Below are 16,157 nucleotides of genomic sequence, written 5' to 3' on the forward strand. Positions count from 1 at the left end.
CCTCACCACCTCGCCTCCATCACTGCTGTCAACATCATCCTCACCACTATCACCATCCTCACCACCATCACCATCCTCACCCCTGGCACCAGCAGCACTTTAATCATCACCAGCAAAACCATCATCACCATCATCATTAGCACTATCACTTACTGAGTACCTACTATGTGCCAGGCCTTGACCTCATTGCTTTAGTCACCAACTCAATGAATGCTTCCTACAACCCGATGATGGAGGGGTTATTATCATCCCTGCCTCATGAATGAGAAAAGAGTGGCACAGAGTTCCCCAAGTTTATACATAGTTATACTGAGTGACAATGTGATGGGTGGATGGATGGATGGATGGATGATCGGTCCCACACTCTGACCACACAGCACTCTGACCACACAGGTTGTAATGGGCAACACTGAGAGTCAAACAAGCCTCCAAAGGACTCTAAACCTAGTGCTTTAAATTACTGCTTAGCTTCATTGCCCAACCTGGCCAGCCCTGGTCTCAGGGAGGCCCAGACCCAGCGGGCCTGAGTCTTCCAGACAGCCATTTGAGCCGATCCCAGACTCAGCCAGTCTAGACCCAACTTACAGCCCCAGCTCTGATTTCCCCCCAGTTCAAGTTCTTCTTGCCTCATAAACCCAGCCCCCCACCCCCTGGATATTCTCTGGCCCAAATGCTGTCAGCTCAGAGACTGACGATTTCAGCCTCAACTCTCCACAGCCGCGCTCAGACCCCTCTGCCTTCTTGCCTCTGGCCCTCCCCATTCCGGCTGCACCTGGTTCACCACGTAGACGGCATAGTGCAGTTGCTGGCGCTGCAGGAACGGGTGCAGGTGGAAGAGCAGGTGCCGCAGGTGCTGGTCTTGCCCATAGTAGGGCACCACAACGGCCGTGTGGCGCCGTGTCCAGCAGTCAGGTGGCCGGTACTGGCCTCCCAGCTCCACCCGCAGGTTCTTTTCCAGCACCTGCTCCATCGTCAAGTTCTCTGGGATCATCACCCTCAAGGGGCCATCTGAGAGAGGCAGACGCCGGGGATGGTCAGGGATCTGCCCCAGAAACCCCACAACCCAGCTGCACTGGGTTCAATCATGTCCACCCCCCCCAAACCACATCCACTAGCACTTCAGCGTGTGACCTTATTTGGAAACAGGGTCTGTGCAGCTGTAGATGGTGAGAATGTAGAAGTATTGGATGAGGGTGGGCTCTAAATGCAACGACTGGTGTCCTTATAAGAAGATCACGTGAAGACAAGGCAGAAATCAAAGTGACGTGCCTACAAGCCAAGGAAAGCCAAGGATTGCCAGCAACCACCAGAAGCTAGGAGAGAGGCGTAGGACGGTTTCTCTCTCAGAGCATCCAGAAGGAATCAACCCTGCCGACACCCTGATTTTGGACTTCTGGCTTCCAGAGCTGTGGGAGAAAACTTCCTGTTGTTTTAAGGGTGTCTCTCCTGGGGTGGTTCTCAGGCCACCCGCTCTCCCTACACCTCAGACTGCTCCTTCCAGTTCCTCTCACTGAGGGCTCCACCGCCCACCCACCCAGCCCCAGCTGTGGCTCCTCCCCCTCTCCGTGGCAGACCGTATTTTTTCCAAAGACGCCACCACAGTATCTCTGACCTAACATGCCCTTCTTACAATGTGACTTTGATGCTCCTCCCAAGGAGAGGTGAGTCTATGTCCCCGCCCCTTAAAATTGGGTGGGCTTTTATGACAGTTTCAACGAGTGGGGTATGTCAGAAATGACACTACATGGCTTTTGAGACTAGATCATGGCTTCTGCCTGGTTTATGTGAACACTTGCGCCTGAAGCTTGTGGTTTCCGTGTAAGTGCTCAGGCCGCCATGCTGTGAGGAAGCCCAAACGAGCCCACTGGAGGGGCTACTTGGACCCTCTGAGATTGCGGGGAGAGAATGGGGTGCTTCTACCCACTGCTGTTTTAGCTCCAGCCACATATCACTGCAACGGCGTGAAAAACATGGACCACGACTGCCCAGTGGGACCCTTCCCCAACTCCCAACCCAGATACACGTTGAGAGTTGATGACTGTTTAGAGACACTAATTTCTGGGGTGGTTCATTATGATGCAGTCACAGATGACCAGCACATGCTCTCCATCACCCCCAGCCACCAGGCCCATGCCTTCTGCTTCCCCAGGGAGTCCTGCTAGCTCCCCAAAGCCTGACACAGGGTTGGGGGTGTAGGACGCCCCCACAAGCTTACTGATGTAGGGTGAGATGAGGGGGCAGCTGGGCAGGTGCTCTTCACTAACGTCCACAGGGTGGATCTGGCTGAGGTTGGCATACACATCCTGGGAAGAGGTCCCTGCAGAGGAGACTGAGACCAAAAAGGGCAACTCTTCTCCCACCGTTGGCCTGTCCCGTATCAGGATGTGCAAGAAGGAGGCGAGGCTGTGGCGGTTGTGGTTCTGGTAGAGGAATGCCCCCATAAGCAGCAGCTGTACCCCCAGAAATAATAAGAGGAGCCCCCTCAGCTGTTCCATTCTGGGAAAGGAAACAGAAGGTCATTCTTCCCGTTTTGCAAACCCCTCACTTTTACCCCATGTAGCTCAGTTGCAGGGGCCTGCCCCACCCCTCCATGACTGGCTTTGCACACTGGAGGGTGGGGCAGGGTGAGAGAATGGCGAGGCCGCTCAAGCTGCGCCACCTGCATGAAGAACCTGCCTTGGGCACATCTCCAGCCTCATCTCTTCCAGCTGGTCCCCTCCGAACCCCATGGTCACAGTGGACCCTAGCTGGTTGCTTCCCTGGGTGAGTGACTCAATCTCTCTAAGGCTCAGTGTCCTCATCTGTAATGGGGACTACAGTGGGATCGGGCTCACTGGGTTGCCACACTAGGACACAGTGTGCAATGCAACCCGGCTCCAGATTATTCCAGGCTGTGCCCGGTCTGCTCGTATCTCCAGCATCCTGTATGAAAGGGACCTACCTGACCCCTGTTTATTCCGGGTGCCCTTCTCTTCCCTTTAATGGGCGCCAAGTAGCCCCTAGAGGCTTATGCAGCCTCTGTATCTACCTCCGCCACAGTTTGATCACCCTGGATTGTGACCATCCTGTCAACCGCCCCCATCAGAGTAGGAGCTTGCAGAGAACAGGGTTCAGGACTGACTCATCTCTGGGTCCTTGGCATTTCCCAGGGCAGGAGGGCCCAGGAAATGAATAATGAATGAGTGAGTGAATGAATGATTCACCACCTGATACACTCCTGCTCGTCCTCAGCCACCGCAAGTTCTCCTCACCAGGGAGCCTTCTCCACATCCTCCCCTCTCTGCCTCAGCCCTCCTCGTCCCCCGTATCTCAGCTGTCACTCCTCTGGCCACCAGACCAAGAATGATCCGTGTCCAGATCTCCTTCCTTCACCAGCCTGGGAGTGGGGCAGGCCTCGGCCCAGTTCAGCCCTGGGTCCCCAGCATCACCCAGCATGAGGGCTGAATGCTTGTTCATCTCTAGTTACTAAGCATCACTTCTGTGCCAGGATCATTGTGGGAATCAACAAAGCTGCCACAAGCAAAACAACAAAAACCTCTACCCCCGGGAAACCCACATTCTGGTGGGAAAGACAGACAAGAAAACAGGTCATTTCAGAGAACAATAAAAACCTATACATCAAATGGGGTGGAGGAGGAAATGGATGGAGAGTAAAGAAATGGATAGAGGCTGGGCAGAGGAAACAGCAGGTGCAAAGGCCCTCAGGTGGGCAGGGGGAGTCAAAGGGCACTGAACGGTCATACACAACGTTGGTGTCCTTCTCTCTAAATTGGCGAGCGTATTTCTAGACGAACCAGAAGATTATCTCATTACAGAAGCAGGCTCAGTACTGAATCTCAAATGTGGTACAAGATAGATGTGATTGGGGACAGAAAATCCTTCAATTTTGGAGCATGGAAACAAGAATCCAGTGTCATAGCAAATTCTCTGTTGCGGGGCAGGAATAAGGAAGAACTACCTGCTGGCAGAATTCCTCTTAGCTTTTCAGCTGGAAAGACAGCATACAGAGGAGTGCTGTTTCATACAATACCAAGCAGACTTTTGAGTGGCACTCCAAATGCAGACGCCCCTCCTTTAATCAAAATGAGAAGAAACCCCCACATATGGTGGAAATGCACCCCGTCCACACACACAAGACAACTGATTGTCAAGTATGCCTCAGGGACCTCAGCTGGACTTGGTGCTGCCCTTTGGGACCAAAACCAGTCTTTGAAACATACTGGTAGAGTTGGCCCAGCAATTTATGAATGCATTCGCTGAAAACAGCAGGGCTCATACTAATCCCTATTTCCCGGCGGTGAATGCTGCGGGTGTGGACCATGCCTGAGTCCTGTCACACTGCCCAGTGTCCCGCTGCTCTGTCAACAGTTGGGGGGGGCCAACAGAGCCTCGATGGTGACTCTTCTCCCCCTTCCTAGGCAGGGGGTCGGCGAGCTTGGAGGAGCAAGGAGTCTTCCACGGTGTATGTGTGCTCAGGAGCTTGGTTCTTCACGCAGGAGTCGGCTGCATCTGGTGGTTTCCGTGGGGCCACCAACAAAGGGAGTGTGTTGGACACACATCACCCAGTGTTAGGACACTCAGGCCCACATCTCCAGACTTCCTCCTCCTCCTGCAGGACAGGAAAGTCTGCTACTGAACGTGTGGTCTATCTCCCAGGGAGCCGAGTAAAAAGGACCCCTCCAACTCCACGGGAAACGTGACAGGATTTTGTGGACAGCAGCAAGCGATTATCTTCTGACTCCTCATTTTATAATTAATCCCTATTGCGAATACAGGGGTTATGACTTAAGACACAGTGCTACCGTCATTTGGCCTCCTGGGGGAGAAAATTTAATTACGAACAATGATTTAAAAAAAAAATTGGCAGCATAATCATGTGACTGTAGGTGTGGGAGTATAAGTGTTCCTGTTACTTCCTCAAAAAATAGAAGAGTCCAGTTCACTACTGTTGAAAGGTGAACCAGGTATGATAAATCAACTGCGTATCGTTTCCCAAAGTTACATAAGATTTCAAGAAAAAAAAAAATCTGACGTCTTACACTAACAGCAACTCCCATGCATATGATATGATTCAAGTTAGTACACCCACATTTCCCAAGTGACACGTATCCAAGTCTCATTTAATAAGTTATATTTTCATTTGGGGAAAGCAAGCTTTGTTCCGCTGCTGTGTGGTGCGTGTATAACCCTTAAGAGCCTACCATGACCTGGGATACCCAGAGTCTCCCGCAGGAGTCTGGACTCCCTGGATCCCCCTAGAGCATGGTCCCTCCCTCCTGGCGGGTTCCCGGTGTATAGAACCTGTTTTATCTAGCAGAGGTCTTCCAAGTGGGGTGTATACACACAACTCCCCGCATGGAAGTGTATTTCTATTCTAATCATTTAAGGTGACACTTGGTTCATGTTGGGATGTTCTGTATTCAGAACAACCAAAGCTGGGGCACCTGGGTGGCTCAGCCATTAAGCGTCTGCCTTCGGCTCAGGTCATGATCCCAGGGTCCTGCGATCGAGCCCCGCATTGGGCTCCCTGTTCAGCAGGAAGCCTGTTTCTCCCTCTCACAATCTCCCTGCTTGTGTTCCCTCTCTCTCTCTCTCTGTCAAATAAATAAGAAAAATCTTTAAAAAAAAACAAGAAAAGAGAGAGGCGCCTGGGTGGCTCAGTTGGTTAAGTGTCTGCCTTCGGCTCAAGTCATGATTCTGGGGTCCTGGGATTGAGTCCAGCATCGGGCTCCCTGTTCAGCAGGAAGCCTGTTTCTCCCTCTCACAATCTCCCTGCTTGTGTTCCCTCTCTCGCTCTCTGTCAAATAAATAAAATCTTAAAAAACAACGAAAGCATGACAGTTTAGTAGAACTAATTCTTTTTTAAAAATTCAACTGAAATGTTTTCAGGGGAAATTTTTTCAAGTTATACTGAATAAAATATCCAGGTAAAAATTAATGGTCCCCATTAGAATTGGTATGCATTTTTCTCTTAGGTACTTAAAGCCTATTTGAGTCATGTCATAAAATATTTATTCCATTAACAGCCAGTCCTCATCTCATGTCACCTTGGAAAACACATAACATCTTCCACCTCTGAGTAACAACAAAAAAAAAACCCTTAATGTTGAAAACTGTCAGATGCCAATTTAATATGAGGTGAGGATATAAAATTTTTCACAATGTTTTTGGGCCTCCCAAACAGAAGTGTTTTAGAATTACTATAATACACAAATATATACATACACACTCAGACCCCTTCTGTCTTAACTGGTTCCAAGATGTATGAAAATTGTTTTAATAATTTCCTAAATCATAAAAGCAAATGGGAAAATTCACTCATTGGATCAGAAGTACATGTACTAAGCTTCTTGGTTAAGGTCCCGTTGTCCTGGGGAGCGGGGCAGGATGACCTTGCAATTTGCTGAGACGTTCTCGTGGTCCGAAGCAAGGCTGTCCAGTATAATGCAAGTCACAGACATAATTTTACATTTCTATTAGTCATGTTTATAAAGTAAAAATAAACAGGTGCCAATTAATTTTAATATTACACTTAACCCAATATAGCAAAAATACTGTGATTTCAACATGTAATCAAGGTAAAAAATTACTTGAGAGATTATTTTACATTCTTTTTTCACATAAAGTCTTCTAATCTGGTATTTTATGTTTACCACACAGCTCTATTCAGACTAGACACAGTTCATTAGCCACACACAGCTAGTGGGCACCATACTGAAGAGCCACACTTCGGACATCTGTACTTATCTCCTATGTGCCTGGAAAAAACCTGTATTCTCACATCTTCAGCTCTTCAGACCATTACTTCAAGCTTGTCAGGGGTCTTTTTTTTTTTTTTAAGATTTTATTTATTTATTTGACAGAGAGAGAGAGAGAGCGAGAGCAGGAACACAAGCAGGGGGAGTGGGAGAGGGAGAAGCAGGCTTCCCACTGAGCAGGGAGCCCGATGCAGGGCTCGATCCTAGGACCCTGGGATCATGACCTGAGCCGAAGTCAGATGCTTAACGACTGAGCCACCCAGGTGCCCCTGTCAGGGGTCTTGTTGAAATTTTCCATAGCTTTAGTTTTTTGTCTGCTTGATGAATTGCTGAGAAAGATATATTAAAATGTCACAGTGCTTCTAGAATGTGTCCATTTCTTCTCCTCATCCTGCTCACTTTGGCTTTATTTCTTTGGAGACTGTGTTGTTAGGTACATCCAAGTTTAGAATTGTTTTGTCATCCTGGTGATTCCTTCTTCATTTGTCATGACACTCTTTATTACTCATAGTGCTTTTTGACTCGAAAATCTGTTCGGTGATTGTAGCTGAACTTAAGATTTCTTTGTGCTGTTTTCCTGGTATATCTTTTTCTCCCCTCTTATGTTCACACTTCTGAGTCTTTACTTATTAGATGTGGGTCCTGTGTGTACAGCACATAACTTTTTTCTTAATTCTCCTGATGATTCAGACAATTTTGCTAGTTCCTATTCTTCCCACAGCGAATCTTAGCCATCAGGGAAATTCAAATCAAAACCACATTGAGATAACCACCTTACACCAGTTAGAATGGCAAAAATTGACAAGGCAAGAAACAAATATTGGAGAGGTTGTCGAGAAAGGGGAACCCTCTTACACTGTTGGTGGGAATGCAAGTTGGTACAGCCACTTTGGAAAAGTGTGGAGGTTCCTCAAAAAATTAAAAATAGAGTTACCCTATGACCCAGCAATTGCACTCCTGTGTATTTACCCCAAAGACACAGATGTAGTGAAAAGAAAGGCCATATACACCCCAATGTTCACAGCAGCAATGTCCGCAATAGCCAAACTGTGGAAAGAGCCGAGATGCCCTTCAACAGATGAATGGATAAAGAAGATGTGGTCCATATATACAATGGAATATTACTCAGCCATCAGAAAGGATGAATACCCAACTTCTACATCAACATGGATGGGACTGGAGGAGATTATGCTAAGTGAAATAAGTCAAGCAGAGAAAGTCAATTATCATATGGTTTCACTTATTTGTGGAACATAAGGAATAGCATGGAGGACATTAGGAGAAGGAAGGGAAAAATAAGGGGGGGGGAATTGGAGGGGGAGATGAACCATGAGAGACTATGGACTCTGAGAGACAAACAGGGTTTTAGAGGGGAGGGGGGTGTGGGGATGGGTTGGCCTGGTGATGGGTATTAAAGAGGGCACGTACTACATGGAGCACTGGGTGTTATATGCAAACAATGAATCATGGATCACTACATCAAAAACTAATGATGTATTGTGTGGTGACAAACAAAACAAAACAAAAGTTTTTTTTTTTTTTTTTTACATAATCTCTACATCAAACATGGGGCTCAAACCTATAACCCCAAGATCAAAAGTCACATGCTCTTCTGAGACTGAGCCAGCCAGCTGCCCCCACAGCAAATCATATTTAAAAACATTTCTTAATAATTTCCCTTAATCTAAACCAACATTAAGCTTTTAGGTTTTATAAACTAATATAATCCACAAATGGAGTCCTGACCTTAATTGAACTCTAACCCATTGTCTGGTTGGGGGTGTCTTGGGAGATACGGTGGTAGAGCTCAGGGAGGTTTCCCCAAAGAGGTAGCATTCTGGGCAGATCCTGAAGGGTAAGTACGCATTCAACCCCCATGACAAGGGAGGGAAAGGCATTCTAGGCAAAGAGAGATGCATGCACCTGAGAGCTTGGTGTGCATAAGTAGAGGTGGTAATGGTAGCTCACGTCTTCAGAGCACTTACTATGGCCCAAGAGCTGTTGTAAGCACCCATCAAGTGTTCTCTCTTCTCAGCCTCAGCACTACTGACATTTTGGGCATGTTAGTTCTTTGCTAGAGGGGCTGTCCTGTGTGTTAGAGGTTTGTAACACTGCTGGATGCCAGTCTCGCCCTACCCCAGTTGTGACAACCAAAAATGTCTCTGCCAAATGTCCTCTGGGGATCACAATCATCCCAGGTTGAGAACCACTGCTCTCATCATATGAGGGCTGGACTATTATTATTTCTATCTTACAGGTGAGAAAATGTCAGTTGTCCACAGTGACACAACCAGGATGGTAATCCCAGGATCTGAACCAAGCTGCTTCTGTCCTTAACCACCATACCACATGGCAAGCTTCCCGCCTAGGCTCTGTGCTCACTGGGGTGCAAATAAGAGTAGGAGACAAGAAAGGAGGGGTAAGCTAGGGGCAGCTCAGGTGACAGGGCCTCTGACAAAGTGAGGGACCAGGGGCTGTGGGAGCCCAGAGGTGGCCTCGTTAATGCAGTGCAAGGGAGGACGGGTCCTGTAGGCTTCCTAGAGGAAGTACATCCACATGGCTACCTGGATGAGAAATAGGAATCAGTGTGGTGAGGAGGAGTGAGGGAGGGAGAGTCTGCAGAAAGAGAGGACGGCATGTGCAAACACCTGACAGAACTAAGTTACTTCACTGGCAATTGTGTGGGACCTGCCAGAGGCTCAGGAGGCTGAAAAGTCATCAGGGGCTTGGTTGCAAACACCAGGTTGAGGGACTCAACCTTATCCTGCAAGTGATGAGAAGCTATAGTCTTCTGCCCTCTCCAGAAGCCCCCGACAGCAACTTACAGTCTTTTCCACTGGAATATTAATATGTTGCAACAAACAAAACATAAAACTTTTGCAAAGCATCCATAAGGAACTTCTGCCCAAACCGTGCCAGCTTGCTGGTGAATGTGGCCACTGAGGGCTACAGGGACTGGTCCAGTTCTCAACACTACCAATTACTGCTGCCCCAGGGAAGTGACCTAAGGAACCAGAACACCCCAGCCCCAAGCATTTACTAAGCCCCGAGCACTGGTCTTAATGCTTTACATAGTTTAACTCATTTAATTCTTTAACCCAACAATGCTATTATCATCCCCACTGGACAGATGAGGACACTCAAGCACAGAAAGTTTTCATCACTTACTCAAGGTCACACAACTAAGCAAGTGGCACAGGGAGTCAACTGGCAGGCTGGCTTTCACATCCTCTTTTTGTCAATGATGTCCAGTTTGAGGTAAACCTTTTTATCAGTTTCTCAGCTGAAAGTATGTGGATGGTGTTGAGATCTGCTCAAATATTTAGTGAAAGAAACTTGCAAAGTAGGAGACTAAAACCAACACAGAAACACCTGAATTTGCATACTAGTTTTTGGGTGAGAAAACCAATGCACATCACAGCAGAATACCACTTAGGCCAGGTTCCTCAGCCTTGGCACTGTTGTTTTGAACCGGGTAATTCTTTACAGTGAGAGGCCATCCTGTACACATTATGTTTGGCAGCATCCTTGGCCTCTACCTACCAAACACTAGTCACACCCTTCCCCTGCTTCCTTGTTGTGACAACCAAAAATGTCTCCAGAGAGTGCCAAATGTTCTCTGAGGTACAAAACCACCCCCAAACTGAGAAATGACTTACAGACTATCAGTAGGTTGCCTGAGGTTTGGAAACTGTCACCCCACTCCTTGCTTTAAAAGAAAAATTAGGCCTGGTCACGAAAGGAAAGCCATCCCTGGTTATGAAAACTAAATGGGATGAAAATAATGAAAGTTTACTGCTTGGTGAACAAACAGTTTCCATATTACCTCATTTATCTTCACAGTCTATGCGGCAGATTCTGTTATAACCCCCACTTTACAGAGGAGGAATCTGACATGCTGCCTGGAAATGCAGAGTACGTCCAATTGCTCAGTAAGTGCTGAACTTTCCCTCATGTCCTGGCTCGCAGCACTTGTAACGTCTGGGTCCCTGCAGCCCCGGACATCTTGTCCCTCCACATCAAGCTTCATCATCCTTATCTCCCCAGCCACGCCTGACACTCCTATGTCCCCCAGGGCCCCAGGGCAGGACCTGGAACACAGGAAGACTCAGGAAATCACTAACGTATGAGCCCGATGACCCGGGTTCAACCCTCTTGACAGCTTCAGACGCTTAAACGTCCCCCATCACCCTTCACTCTCAATCCTCCCTATCAAGGGCCTCCCAGGGGCAGAGACAAGAGAATCTCGGAATATAACACGCAGGAGAGAAGGCAATTTGGGGGCTGGAAAGCGAATGAGGGGAGCCGGGCTCTGGCTGACTCTTGGGAGAATGCACCCTAACCCTGGGAACCTTCCATCTCATGGGTCTCACCTGTCCTCCACCCCGAGCTCTGTCTTCAACCCCACAAGGCTGGAGGTGAGCGCACTTGTCACTGAGCCACACGGGTGCGTAACTGTTCACCCGGGTCACTCCCCGAGCCTGGCGCGCGCGTGAAGAGCAAACCGCTCCTGCCGGCTCCGCGCACGCACAACCCCCAAGCCCGCACGGCCGTGGCTCCCCGCGCGGGCGCGCACCCACTCCCACTCCCGTGGGGGGCGCGTAAAAGCCCACCCCGTGTCCCGGCAACGCGGCCCAATCCCTGCAATCTGCGCAGCGCACGTGCGGCCTCTCCCTTGCGCACCCCTATTCCTTTCTCCCCCCACCCCGACAACTCTCCACTAGCACCTCAAATCCTATCATACTCCCATAAGGGCAGAAAACCTAAAAAGCATCCATTCCTTTTTTAGAATACAGTGCATAGCGCGAGGTTGCCCTTACAAACCAGACGCCCCACCTGTTTTTGCGCAAGCGCAAACGAAAGACGCGCCGCTCTGGCCTGGAGCACTCTGGGAGCCGTGGGCGGAGCGCGTGACGTCACTGCGAGGCTCTCTGGGCGTGGGCCCAGCTGGTCCCGGAGCACTAGGCGCTTCCGGCCAAACCGGACCACCGGCATCTGGGAGTCGTCGGCGGGTAAACCCAAAGCCTTCTGGGAGTCGTAGTCCCTTCACCCGCTTCCGCGTTTTCTCGGAGCCTGGACTTTCCTGCGCGGGTTCTACTCAGGTGAGTGCTCCCTTCCTCGGCGCGCCGATCGTACTCCCGTGTAGGAGTTGAGGGTCTCCATATTACTCTCCCACGCATTCCGGTAGGCATCCCTGAAGATACGGCACTCCTCTCCGTGATCCCCCAACGGTCTCTGGCGACCCGCGGGGCTGGAGTGCCCTAAGCAGCTGGTGTCCCTGCTGATCTGCTTTAGGATCTGCCTCTGTTCTGACACTCCTAGTTTCCACCCCCCAACCTGAGGGCGGTTCGAACGCACCCTCCTCTGTCCTGGGTACAACCTAGAGTGATCAGGGCTGGCGTAGGGGGCGTCAGGCGGCCGTGGGAGCCCAGAGGAGGCGTCAGACCCAGCCCAGGGTTCAGGAAAGACTTCCAGAGCAAAGGACCTCAAAATTTACCATGCCCAAACAAAATTACAGATTCTCTGGCCTAAACCTACGCCGTGATCTCACAGTATTTGCCTGTTCTTCCTACTTCCCCACCTCCTCCCCACGAAATGGTCCCACTGTCCTTCCAACTGCAGAAGCCAGAAGTTGAAGCTTGAAGTTGTCAGTCCTTTCAGCTTCTTTCACCTACTGCCTCGCTCAACCAAGTCTTGTGTGAGACCCACCTGCTCTATTTCCAGAAGAGATCCACTTCTGTCCACCTCCACTGCTTCTGCTCGGCCCTAAGCCACATTATTGTTCATCTGATCATTGCAGGAGCCTCCTTACTGGTCAGCTCTCGCCACTCTCCACCCTCTATTCACACGCAGCAGCAGGAGGGATCTTGTTAAAATATAAATCAGATCCTATCACTCCACAGCTTACAACCATCCAATGGTTGCCATCTCATTCAGAATAAAATCCAAGCTCCTCACCCTGCCAACCTCCAAGCCTTGGATCCTCCCCCCCCCCCCCCGCCCCCAGCCATAACTCACTTTCCAAACAACTGAACATAGGCCCTGCCCTTCAGGTCTTTGCATTTGTCTTGGAACATTCTGCCCACCCTGATCTAATGCCTGACTCCCTCTTGTCGTTCTGGCCTCAGCTCAGAGGATAATTCCTTCATATTACTCCTTATATTTGTAAAGTATCTTGGTTATTTACTTATCCATGGGTTTGCTCCTCCCTGCAACCGTTCCTGTTTTGATCACTGCTGTCCCAGTGTCTAACGCATGTTGGGTAGATGGGAGGCAATGAATGGATACCTGTTGAATGGACGAATGAATAATGAATGCTTAAGCTGAGACTTGAAGGTACCAAGCTTGCACAAGTGCCGGGAGAGTATTCCAGGCAATGGGTGTACTCAGTGCTATCCAGGCCACCTCCCTGGAGGCAACGACCCCCACAAACCGGAATCCGCATGTAACCTGCCTCCCCTCTCTCCCCGTCCAGGAGAAGCCAGCTCCTCCCGGCCCGCCCGGAACCCGCCATGCCCGCCCCGCAGTGCGCCTCCTGCCGCGCGGCGCGCGCTGCCCTCCGCCGCCCGCGCTCCGGCCAAGCGCTGTGCGGGGCCTGCTTCTGCACCGCCTTCGAGGCCGAGGTGCTGCACACGGTGCTGGCGGGCCGCCTGCTGCCGCCCGGCGCGGTGGTGGCCGTGGGCGCGTCCGGCGGCAAGGACTCCACGGTGCTGGCGCACGTGCTGCGCGAACTGGCGCCGCGCCTGGGCGTCTCGCTGCGCCTGGTGGCCGTGGACGAGGGCATCGGCGGCTACCGCGACGCGGCGCTGGCGGCCGTGCGGCGCCAGGCGGCGCGCTGGGACCTGCCGCTCACCGTCGTGGCCTACGCGGACCTCTTCGGGGGCTGGACGATGGACGCCGTGGCCCGCAGCACGGCCGGCTCCGGCCGCAGCCGCGCCTGCTGCACCTTCTGCGGGGTGCTGCGGCGCCGCGCGCTGGAGGAGGGGGCGCGCCTCGTGGGAGCCACGCACATCGTGACCGGTGAGCGCGGGCACTGCCGCCGGGGGCCGAGGGGCCGGCACCTAAAGGGCCTGGGCCCGGCTCCGAGAGGTGGGGAAGGCGCCGCTGCGTGTGCCCCGGGTGGAGGCTGCCCACGAGGAGAAGGGGCCGCGCATGCCGGCTGCAGGTGCGCGGGCACAGAACGCGTGCGCGCCGGGGACGGGCGCTGCGCGCTCCGGAGTCGCTGCCGTCACACTGGCAGCTAGAGGGCTGGAGGGGTACCCTCTGGGGGCCGCGGTTCCCTGCATTTTAAAGAATGACGCTCTTTGTGTCTCCCCTCACGAAAGGAGGCGAGTGAAGTGGTACCACCCGTCAGAAGCCACCTGTAGTCTGCAGCGCACCTGTCTTTGCCCTGCTTTTCTCTGTCGGCCTCTCCTCTCTGCTGACCCTTACTCTCTCCCGGTCATTACTTCCACACATAATTCTTGACCATTTACTGTGTAGCAGATACAAGCTCCGCAGCCCAGAGCAATACCTAACCTCAGTTACCTCTTCTGTAAAATGGGCTTATTAATAATACCGAGGTCCCAGGGTTGCTGGGAATTAGATGAGTTATGTGTGAGGCACTTAGACCGGAGACCGGCAACAGTACACGTTACAGAAATGTTTGCCATCGTGAGGACACACAAGACAGTCTCTGTTCCTGCTCTGCTCTCACGTGCATGGTTATAACCTGAGGAGGCTACTAACGAAAACCACACTCTGCCAGTTTATAGCAGGAGCACCCAGTGAAGGGAGAAGAGTAGGGTTAGGAAGCATTTCCAGAGTGAGCCAAGACCTGAAGGCCACCCAAGTAACCAGTGAAGGTCGGACAGAGGGTCGGGTTCTGAGCAGAGGAAACAGCTTATACAAAGGCCCTGAGGAGGGTTGGTATGGCCAGTTGGAGAAGCCCTAAGGAGGCCAGTGTTTTACTATCTGGACTATACAGATTCGAGTATAAGATGACAAGATGCAGGATAAGTAGACATTCAGCTTATGTTTTTATGGTGATTGTTGCGTAAATATTCCCTAACCTCCTCCCTGGTCTTTCTAAACGTGGTGACCTGCATTCCCAGAGGCACTGAGGCAAGAGCTCGCTTGAGAATCTCCATTAACCGTTAAATGCCCTTTTGACTTCTGTGCAGTAGGAAGCGCACTTCTGAGACTGAAATGGTCCTTGTGGTGTAAAGCACTGTTACTACCTTCGGGAAAAGGCAACTAGCACAGGGCCTGGTTGGCCGTAAGTGGGTGGCAAATGAGGGCACCCCGAGTTGCTTCCCGGGAGCCTGTGTGTGTTCCCCTCTTGTTTCTCACTGTGACCACCTCCAGCCTCCACCTGGCTGTCCCGTGGTGCCCAGGGGTCTCCATGGCCCTGTGTGGCCCTCCCTGCTGTTCCCCACACGCCCTCTGCATCTCCCTGGGTCCTGGCTGCCCCACAGGGTCTGGGGTGTGAGGTCTCCAAGGCCTGGTCACCTACTCTGCCACTGTCCATCCCCTCCCCATCTCTCTCTGGGTCCTGGGGGTGGGGTCTCCATGGCCGGGTCGCACACTGCGTGCCACTCTGCAGGCCCCTCCCCGTCTGGCTGGGTCCTGGCTGCCCCCCCCCCCGTGGCACCCCCCCCTCACCTGCTCTCCCTCTCTCCCCCAGGCCACAACGCCGACGACATGGCGGAGACCGTGCTCATGAACTTCCTGCGGGGCGACGCGGGGCGGCTGGCCCGGGGCGGGGGCCTGGGCTCGCGGGGCGAGGGGGGCGCACTGCCGCGCTGCCGCCCCCTGCAGCTGGCCTCGCAGAAGGAGGTGGTGCTGTACGCGCACTTCCGCCGCCTCGACTACTTCTCGGAGGAGTGCGTCTACGCGCCCGAGGCCTTCCGCGGCCACGCGCGCCACCTGCTCAAGCTCCTGGAGGCGGCGCGGCCGTCGGCGGCGCTGGACCTGGTGCACTCGGCCGAGCGCCTGGCCCTGGCCCCGGCCGCGCGGCCGCCGCCCCCCAGCGCCTGCTCCCGCTGCGGGGCGCTGGCCAGCCGCGCGCTCTGCCAGGCCTGCGCCCTCCTGGACGGCCTGCGGCGCGGCCGGCCCCGCCTGGCCATCGGCAAGGGCGGCGGGGCGCGCGACGAGGAGGGGCCGCCACCCCCGCCGCCCAGCGACGCCGGTTCTGCGCCCGGCCCCGCCGGCGGGGAGTGCGGGGCGGCCTGTAAGGAGCGCTGCGAATAGACCCCCTCCGCCCGGGCTTCGGTGTGAGGTTGGGAGGGGGGCGGACGGGACCGGTTACCGGTGACCCCGCAGAAGCTGAGGCCGGGACTCCTGGGTCTGAGGGAGGAGGGGCTGGTGGCCGGGAGTCCTGGGACTGAGGGAGGAGGGTTGGGGGGGCTGGAGAAGGAG

General features: G+C 52.6%; 2 protein-coding genes across 3 annotated transcripts in view; one reads left to right on the forward strand and one right to left on the reverse strand.

Moving 5' to 3' along the window:
* LOC116621949 (beta-1,4-galactosyltransferase 3-like) overlaps nucleotides 1-11,501 on the reverse strand; it is a 13,485-nt gene extending 1,984 nt beyond the window's left edge. The window contains exons 1-3 of one of the 2 annotated variants that reach the window (XM_032387987.1): nucleotides 11,132-11,501; nucleotides 2,216-2,496; nucleotides 773-1,008 (exon numbers count right to left, since the gene is read on the reverse strand). In XM_032387987.1, coding sequence (XP_032243878.1) covers nucleotides 773-1,008; nucleotides 2,216-2,495 — 516 coding nt within the window. In that variant the 5' untranslated portion in view covers nucleotide 2,496; nucleotides 11,132-11,501. Of the gene's footprint in view, nucleotides 1-772; nucleotides 1,009-2,215; nucleotides 2,790-11,131 lie in introns of those variants that run through there. The other variant, XM_032387988.1, reaches the window with a different exon arrangement.
* Nucleotides 11,502-11,765: 264 nt separating this feature from the next.
* On the forward strand, nucleotides 11,766-15,989 carry LOC116622465 (cytoplasmic tRNA 2-thiolation protein 1). Its single transcript, XM_032388937.1, has 3 exons — nucleotides 11,766-11,860; nucleotides 13,234-13,778; nucleotides 15,424-15,989. The coding sequence occupies exons 2-3, from the start codon at nucleotides 13,271-13,273 to the stop codon at nucleotides 15,987-15,989; spliced, it is 1,074 nt and encodes a 357-aa protein (XP_032244828.1). The 5' UTR covers nucleotides 11,766-11,860; nucleotides 13,234-13,270.
* Nucleotides 15,990-16,157: the final 168 nt, after the last annotated feature.

The sequence above is a fragment of the Phoca vitulina genome, unplaced genomic scaffold, assembly GCF_004348235.1.
Source record: "Phoca vitulina isolate PV1807 unplaced genomic scaffold, GSC_HSeal_1.0 scaffold52, whole genome shotgun sequence".
Taxonomy (NCBI): Eukaryota; Metazoa; Chordata; class Mammalia; order Carnivora; family Phocidae; genus Phoca; species Phoca vitulina.